Source organism: Populus alba, chromosome 1 (genome assembly GCF_005239225.2).
Source record: "Populus alba chromosome 1, ASM523922v2, whole genome shotgun sequence".
NCBI lineage: Eukaryota > Viridiplantae > Streptophyta > Magnoliopsida > Malpighiales > Salicaceae > Populus > Populus alba.
Window position 1 is genome coordinate 2,473,858 of NC_133284.1, and position 9,268 is coordinate 2,483,125.

The 9,268-nt window shown below is 40.9% G+C and overlaps 1 protein-coding gene across 2 annotated transcripts; it reads left to right on the top strand.

Moving 5' to 3' along the window:
• The first annotated feature begins 3,350 nt into the window (after positions 1-3,350).
• LOC118028793 (uncharacterized) lies at positions 3,351-4,329 on the top strand. 2 transcript variants are annotated; one of them, XM_073409660.1, is made up of 2 exons: positions 3,351-3,863; positions 3,939-4,329. In XM_073409660.1, exons 1-2 carry the CDS (start codon positions 3,689-3,691, stop codon positions 4,208-4,210), a joined length of 447 nt encoding a protein of 148 aa, XP_073265761.1. In that variant the 5' UTR covers positions 3,351-3,688; the 3' UTR covers positions 4,211-4,329. The 2 variants fall into 2 exon arrangements, with proteins under 2 accessions (XP_073265761.1, XP_034888383.2); XM_035032492.2 differs by having other exon boundaries at positions 3,351-4,329.
• The last annotated feature ends 4,939 nt before the right edge of the window (positions 4,330-9,268 follow it).

The following is a 9,268-nucleotide window of genomic DNA, read 5'->3' on the forward strand; positions in this document are numbered from 1 at the left end:
TTTCTTGTGAAGGATTACTTGGGAACCGTCCTTCATCGCGACCATGTTAGTAATGGATTGTACCATTTTTCAACCAAAAGTGTTCCTCCTCGTGCCTTTTCCAGCGTTCGCATTTCCTTTGATCAGTGGCACCGTCGCCTTGGTCATGCTGCTTTTCAAGTTGTTCAACGTGTCCTGTCTTCAAATAAACTGCCAGTTGATAAAATAAAAAGGCACTCCGTGTGTTCCAATTGTCAATTAGAAAAAAGTCATGCTTTGCCATTTTCTAAATCAACTTATGTTTCCAAATCTCTATTGGACTTAATCTTCACCGATGTCTGGGGTCCAGCATCTGTAGCCTCCACTACTGGTGCTCGATACTATGTTAGTTTTCTAGATAATTATTCTAAATTCTTATGGTTATTTCCAATTAAATTTAAATCTGATGTTGAGCGTGTCTTTCTTCAATTTCAATGTTATGTGGAAAAACAATTTGATTATAAAATCAAAGCTGTCCAATCCGATTGGGGTGGCGAATATCGTCGACTTCATAATTATTTTCAAGCCAATGGCATAGCTCATCGTATTGCATGTCCTCATACTCACCAACAAATTGGTTCAATTGAACGACGACATAAACAAATTGTTGAGGTAGGCCTTAGTTTATTAGCACACTCACATTTGCCTCTACTTTATTGGAAGATGCTTTTACAACTGCCACTTTTTTAATTAATCGTCTTCCAACACCCATGATCAATAATTTGTCCCCGTATGAAATGCTCTATAACCGGGTCCCAAACTTTTCTTTCTTACGTGTCTTCGGATGTGCATGTTGGCCTAATCTAAGACCTTATAATAAACATAAATTAGATTTTCGAAGCAAATCCTGTATTTTTATTGGCTATAGTGTTAATCATCACAGATACAAGTGCCTTGATTTATCAACTGGTGGTGTTTATGTGTCCCGTCATGTAGTTTTTGATGAAAATATTTTTCCTTACCAGCCACCTATTTCCTCTACTCTATCATTAAATTCAAACTCGTCCACACATGTTACATTGCCTTCCCATCTTCCAGTTTCACCGCCTGCCAGCTTTACTGATATGCAAACTCAAAGTTTGTCGTTTACCACTAATGAACCTGTTCCTTTAGTGTCTCCCTCTGTAGGAACAAATGACGAACCACATGTTCGACATGCTACTTCTATCTCCTCACCAGACGTTGTTGCTGCTGACCAGCCCATCTCCTCCAGTCAATCAGAAAGACCTCTTCTACCCATCAACACTCCTCCAGTAGTGCAAGGCAATACCAGCACCCATGCCATGATTACCATATCAAGAAACAATATTTTTAAACCAAAAGCTCCCTCTGATGCTTTTGCGTGGTATCCTCTACCTACAGCATTACTTACCTCTCTTCACTCGTCTTTTGTAGAACCCACATGTTATAGTGATGCAGTCAAGTCACCCCAGTGGCGAATAGCAATGAATGCAGAGTTTGATGCTCTTCTACGCAATGGGACTTGGTCATTAGTTGCACCTCCTTCTAAAGCCAATATCGTTGGTTGCTGATGGATATACAAAATAAAGAAACATGCTGATGGTTCCATAGAGAGGTTTAAGGCCAGGTTAGTTGCCAAGGGCTTTCATCAACAAGAAGGAATTGATTTTAATAAGACATTTAGTCTTGTTGTCAAGCATGCTACAATTCGAATTGTCTTGTCCTTGGCCGTCTCTTATAACTGGAAGATTAAACAAATTGATATCCAAAATGCATTTCTACATGGTGAATTGGAAGAGGAAGTTTATATGGCCCAACCTCAAGGCTATGTTCATCCACAGTATCCTAATCATCTTTGCAGGCTCCATAAATCTATCTACGGCTTAAAACAAGCTCCAAGAGCTTGGTTCTCTCGTCTAACAGATAAACTTCGGGTGATTGGATTATGTGCTAGCAAGGCCGATCCTTCTTTGTTTATTTGGAACAAGAATAATGTTCTGGTTGTGGTCCTTATTTATGTTGATGATATTATCATCACAAGCAGTTCTAGTACCGTCATCGATCTTGTGCTTCATGACTTACATTCAGACTTTGCTGTGAAAGAACTTGGTGATCTTAACTATTTTTTAGGGGTGGAGGTATTGCGATCATCTGATGGTATGTATCTCACTTAACGAAAATATGTGACTGAACTCCTAAAACGCACTCACATGGCAGAAGCCAAACCATGTACAACTCCTATGTCAACTACATGTCATCTATCTGCAACTGAAGGAGCTAAGTTTTCGGATCCTTCTCTCTATAGACAGGTTGTTGGCAGTCTGCAATATTTATCATTTACTCGACCTGATCTTTCATTCTCAATTCACAAAGTCAGCAAATTCATGCATAACCCATTGGAGCCCCATTGGCAGGCCGTTAAAAGAATACTATGTTATCTTAAACATACCATATCAACGAGTCTCTTTCTTCGTAAGTCTCCTAACTCTGCAATTCAAGCTTTTTTGGATTCTGATTGGGCAGGTGATCGTGATGATCGACGGTCAATAGGTGCTTACTGTATTTTCATGGGCCCAAATCTTATCTCATGGCGATGCAAGCAACAATTTATAGTTGCTCGTAGTAGCACAGAAGCTGAATATAAATCTCTTGCAGACACTGCCTCTGAACTTCAATGGTTGCAATCCCTTTTCTCTGAACTTGGCCTTAAATTTCCAAGCCCCCCAGTGTTATGGTGTGACAATATTGGAGCCACATACTTAACTGCAAATCCTGTATTTCATGCCCGTACCAAGCACATCGAAATTGACTTTCATTATGTGCGTGATCAAGTTCACAGAAAGCAACTTACGGTTTAGTTTATTTCTACTAAAGATCAACTTGCTGATTCCCTGACCAAACCGGTGTCTCCACGTAAGTTTCAGAATATTTTAACCAATTTGAATGTCCGAGATCTTCCCTTCAGATTGAGGGGGTGTGTTGAGGAAAATATGAGACTGCTCAGCAAATCAAGCAACTGCAGCTATCAACAAGAGGAAAATCAGGAGGAAGATTAAGAAGACTAACTGAACTGATCTGCCCACGTCTCCTGCTGAAGATTTCAAATGTTGATAAGATCTTTCTGTTAAGATTATTAGGCTGTATTCAAACTCTATAAAGAGTCATTTAATATCTGTAACATTTATATGTGAAAATACATTCTTAACTTCACTGTCTTCTAAGCTTATAGGACGTAACTAGGCACTAGAACCCTAAACTAAAGATGCAGTTGAAAGTAGAGCAAAAATGCATGCAAATAATTCTGGATGTTTAAAGTCAATAGAAAAGGCAAAAGAAACACCCACTTGGATTGGTCAGGATGAGAAGGGCAGGGTTAAGGTTTTCCTTTTCAAACGCGACAGCGTATGCCTTAACAACTGTCTCAACACGGGTTTTTGGTGAGAAGATGATCGAAATTTAAGACTCTCAACCATATATACTCTGCAAGTTCATCTCTGTAAAACTCTCCTTCAACCCTCCACTTTTGATCACCGAAGTGCCATCTTGTATGTCTTAACTGTCTCGACACGATTGGTTGATGAGAAGATGAGCAAAATTTAAGACACTCCACCGTCACTTGCACGTACACCACTATAAACCTTCCTTCAACCCTCCACTTTTGATCACCAAAGTGTCATCTTGGAGTAGCTTGCTATCAGAACTTGGCAAGATGGCTTCTAAATTGCTTCTGTTTTTGCTTTTTAGTGCTCTAGTTTGCTCCACCAGTGCTAGGAAACTTGTAGATGGAAAGGGTTCTTTTGAGGACGAGAAAACTTTTTTTCACGGCCCCAAGTTTGGTGGAGACCTAGGCGGCGGCGGGTTAGGAGGTGGAGGAGGATTGGGTGGTGGAACTGGATTTGGTGGGGGTGCTGGTGGTGGGGCTGGAGGTGGATTAGGAGGAGGTGGTGGTGGATTTGGAGGTGGTGGAGGAGGAGGAATTGGTGGAGGTGCCGGTAGCGGTTTCGGTGGTGGGGCTGGAGGTGGATTAGGAGGAGGTGGTGGTGGATTTGGAGGTGGTGGAGGAGGAGGAATTGGTGGAGGTGCCGGTAGCGGTTTCGGTGGTGGGTTTGGAGCTGGTGGTGGCCTTGGAGGTGGAGGAGGATTTGGAGGAGGAGGAGGAGGTGGGTTCGGTGGAGCTGGTGCTGGGTTCGGTGGTGGTGCTGGTGGAGGACTTGGAGTTGGATGGCCTTGAAAAACGATCATATTTATTCCAATGTATTATCTATTGCTACTAATTAATCATAGCTTTAATGGAGAATATGTTAAGACAATATCTGAAGATGTAATTCTCTTCTGCTGCTTGTGTAAAGCACCAACTGTCGATTCTATATATATCTCTGGTTTCAGTTTTTCTGCTGTCTTTTTTTAGCTTCTACTGCTTTATCGTTGGTGTCACACCCCCACAAAATTTTTTATAAAGGCACGACATCGGTTGGCGATTTTCGTTGTGTTCTGATGATTTGGTTCTTTGGAGTCGCCACCTAGTATTTGGTCACTAGGAACCCTAACTGGTCTTTCAGAGATTCTAAGGCAAGGGACTGGTTGCGTAAAGGGAAGGTACTAGCACCCCTAATACGCCCTACCTAAGGTAAGCTGCTTGGTGTTTGGTTTGCTTTATAGTCTATGGTGTTGGTGTTTTCTAATCCCGTCAACTCGTAAATCGCAAGGATAAGAGAATAAAAGAATGAAGAAAATTTTCACGATTCTTTAAAAAAAAAAACTACTTTTCACGACTCGTAAACCGTGGAGAAAAAATTAAAATTAAAATTTTGAAATGTTCTCGATCGCAACCAAAACTTCTTTCAAACATGTGCGTTGATTTATTACTCCCGATAATATTTTGGATGTTCGTCCTTTTAAGGATTTCTTCATCCAAACATTAGCGGTGAACAATAACCACAACTTCTCCTCCCAAAATAAGATTTTTATAGTTTTTGGAATATTGGCCAATACCCTTTGGAGTTTTACAAACAGGTTGTAAAATCCACAAATGCAAGAAAATGATTTTTGTGTTTAAGAAATCTATACGAAAACACATTTTCAAAACTTCCAATATTTTTTTTTATATATAAAAAAAAAAACATTCAAAACATGTTAGAGTATTGGCCGTATGCATGAAAACAAAACATTTTTTTTAGTAAACATTTTTTTTTTGACGAAAAAACCGGGTATTTTAATACCGAATTTGTATCTTGACAATATAAAAATACAAACCGGTATTGACCCAAAATACAATAATAAAATTACACAAAAATCACAAATTTTTTGAAGATATTTTTTTAAACGGGCCAGACTCGGCCTAAAAGGAAATTGGGCCAAAAATCAACCCAAAATAAATTAGGGCCCAATTTCTACAGGGCTGGACTCAGCCCAGCCCACACATGGTGTGGGGCTGATGTTACAACCCGAAATGAACATGGACTGGTTACTGTGCACCTGCACAGTAACCAGTTAATTAATTAGGTGGTTACTGTGCACCTGCACAGTAACCTGTTAATTAATTAGACCTGCATAGTAACCGAAGAATTAATTAGCTGGTTACTGTGCCCCTGCACAGTAACCAGCTAATTAATTTCTTACTTGCAGAACGTGCACAGTGCACGTTCTGCATGCAAGAAGACGAATACGGGATAAAGGGGAAGAGTTACCTGCGACGATGAGCTTGGGTAGAGGAGCTGACAGTGGTGCTGGTGGTGGTTTTGCTGGCGGTTGCTGACCGGAGGATGGCTGGGATGGTGGCTGGCCTTTCTTCCTTTTTCTCTGTGTTTTTGTTCTACTCTGTTCTCCTCTGCTTCTCCTTTCTTCTTCTGCTTCTCACACTGCTCTTCCCTCTCACGGTGATTCTGCTATTTTTTGGCAGCGTTGATGGTGGTGGTGGTGATGGAGAGGAAGCCGGTGATGCCTCAAGTGGTTATGACGGTGACAGTGGCTGGGAAGCCTAAGGACAACGATTGTTTCCTTCTTCTTCTTCCCCGTGCAGAGGAGCAGGTGCTGCCTTTTCTTCAATGGTGCTCTCCTCGTTTGAAACTTCACTCTCCTTTTAGTTTAAAAAATATAACTCTCTCCCCTCTGTTCGGTCTCTCCTCTCTCTCCTCCCTTCGGGTTCTTTGTTTTTTCTTTGGGTTCTTTTTTCTTTTTTTTTTCCCTTTCTCTTCGGTTCCTCTCTATTTATAAGGAAAAAAGGGACCGGCGTGCCTTTTGTTAGTGCGCCTTCAATCACGCAACGGCTGGTCGGCCATTGATGCTTTCGGTGGTGGTGGTGGGGGCGAGGAGAGAGAGGCGGGAAGGTTTTCAAATTTTTCATCTTCTGTTGCTGGTAAACCGGGGGGAAAGAAGAAGATGAACAGTGTCATTCAAAACGACACCATTCTAGTCTTCTTTTTTTTTTTTTTATTTATATATGAAACGGCGTCGTTTTGGATAAAACGCGCCGTTTCATTTAAATGGCCAAACTTCAAATCAGTCCTTCAAATTCGGTCTCCGCCCCTCTTGTTGGCCGCATTTTTCCACTTTGGTCCCTTGGCCTCTGATTTATGCAATTGAGTCCTCAATTGATTAATAAACTTTCAATTTCTTCAATTAGGCCCCTGAACCGAATAATTGCAGCCCCTCCATTTACGCGCCTCTTCCAATTTGGTCCCTGGTTTCGGATTTTCTTAATTAAGTCCCTAATTGGCCATTAAACTTCAATATTTATGCAATTAAGCCCCTGATTTGACTTAATAAAATCCTAAAAATTATAATTTGGCCCCAGAACTTAAATTTCTTCAATTTAAAGCCCAAATTGACTTAAAAAATCAACTTTCTTGCAATCAAATCCCCTATAAATCCAATAAAAAATCAATTAAACCCATAAACATCCAAATTTGGGCTTCTCTCCTCAAAATTCAAAATTTCCTTCTCAATAGGGTTCTCATCCTTCAAGAATATATTGTCAAAAATCCAATCTTTGTATCTTTATACTCCTTGACCAATTTTCTGACCATTTTCCGAGCGCTTCTGCCTCTTATCATTTTTCTAACCTTCTTTGGCTATTTATTTTATTTTTTTTGCGGGGACCCAAAAATGGGTTACAACAGATGCCCCCTCTTTATAGAGCTTACGGAGCGAAGGTTTTGCGTAGTAAGTTTTATAAAGATAGTCCCAACTAAACTCCCGAAAACTGATCTGGTCGAAGCTTGATCGATCTGAAACTCTTTCTTTACAACAATCCTCTTCGGCCATCGGAATCCCATCTGGAAATTCCCTTTAACAAAAATGAAATGTGAGGTCCCTTCTGGCGACCCCTTTTTGAAAAAAATATCGAAATGCGAGATCCCTTCTGGCGATCTCCTTTAATCAAACTTATAATCCCATCTGGGATTCCTATTAACAAACATGAAGTATGAGGTCCCATCCGGCGACCTCCCAAAATAGTGAAACGCGAAACCCCTTCTGGCGATTTCAAACAACCTGGAATCCCATCTGGCGATTCCTTTTAACCAACATTAAGTGTGAGGTCCCATCTGGCGACCTCCACAATAGTGAAACACGAGATCCCTTCTGGCGATCTCAAACAACCTGGAATCCCATCTGGCGATTCCTTTTAACCAACATGAAGTGCGAGGTCCCATCTGGCGACCTCCACAATAGTGAAACACGAGATCCCTTCTGGCGATCTCAAGCAACCTGGAATCCCATCTGGCGATTCCTTTTAACCAACGTGAAGTGTGAGGTCCCATCTGGCGACCTCCATAATAGTGAAACATGAGATCCCTTCTGGCGATCTCAAGCAACCTGGAATCCCATCTGGCGATTCCTTTTAACCAACATGAAATACGAGATCCCATCTGGCGACCTCCAAATAGTGAAACACGAGATCCCTTCTGGCGATCTCAAACAACATGGAATCCCATCTGGCGATTCCCTTTTATTCAAAGCTGAAATATGAAGTCCCTTCTGGCGATCTTCATCGAAAAAACGAGATCCCTTCTTGCGATCTCTTTTAACCAAACAACTTGGAATCTCATCTGACGATTCCCTTTTACCAATTGCTATCGATGTCGTTCTTCCTGCTGGCAGGGTCTGAAAAATATTATCTTCTCTTCTTTCTGTTCTAGACTCAACTCAATGATTCTTTCTTCGTCCACAATCTCGTTGGAATGCACTAAGATCTCCTCCTGTAACGATAAAAAAAACACACGTGCAATGACTTTATGATTAGATGCAATGCATGCATTCGTACCTGGTTTTGAAACATAGGCCCCCATCCTCTTTTCTAGTTCATGAGACTTCCTCGTAACATGAGCGTGCTTTTGAAGTCGTATGCCGGATTCATCTCTCGTGTTGCCTTTTTTCTTATCATATTCTTGGAGAAAAAGTATTTGACTTTCCTCAAGTAGCCCTTTTCTCAAAATGTAAGACTTGTTCTTGCTTTTATGTCATTGCTTTTGTCAAATGCTTTAGCTTGGTTTCAAATCTATAGGCTTCCGTAAAACTTTTCATAAAAACATCTTGTATTGCCCCCAGTGTAGAGGTGTGATCCTAGTTTGAGCTTTTATATAGAGAAGAAATTCGTTCAGTCGATGCTAAACTTTTTTAAATGAGTGAGGAGATGCACTGTTGGGATTAATGCAAAAAATGATTGTTGTGAGATCAATGCACAAAAGGAAAGAAATCAATGGCCAAACTTTGCTTTATTAATTTAGGGAACTACATCAAGCGTAATATCTTTTTACAGAGTCAGAATTCACAGGCCGAGCTAGATCTTCTCCATCCATTCTAGCTAACTTCAACGCTCCTCCTGAGAATGCCTTTGTTACTACATAAGGACCCTCATAATTTTGGTGCCCATTTGCTTCGATCATCTCCTGGTAATGACAATATTTTCTTCAATACTAGATCCCCTTCTTGAAACATACGCGGTCTAACATTCTTATCATACGCCTTAGCCATTCGTTTCTAGTAAAGTTGGGTGATGACATATTGCGGCCATCCTCTTCTCACTGATCAAGTTCAATTGCTCGTATCTCACTCTGGCCCACTCGGCCTCTTCTATCTCAGAATCTATTAACACTCTTAACGATGGGATTTCCACTTCCAAAGGCATCACTGCCTCCATACCGTATACCAAAGAATATGGGGTAGTCCCTGTTGAGGTTCGAACTGCGGTGCGATATGCATGAAGGGCAAAATGGTAACATCTCATGCCAATCCTTATAGGTGACTACCATCTTCTGAACAATCTTTTTGACATTCTTGTTAGCAGCTT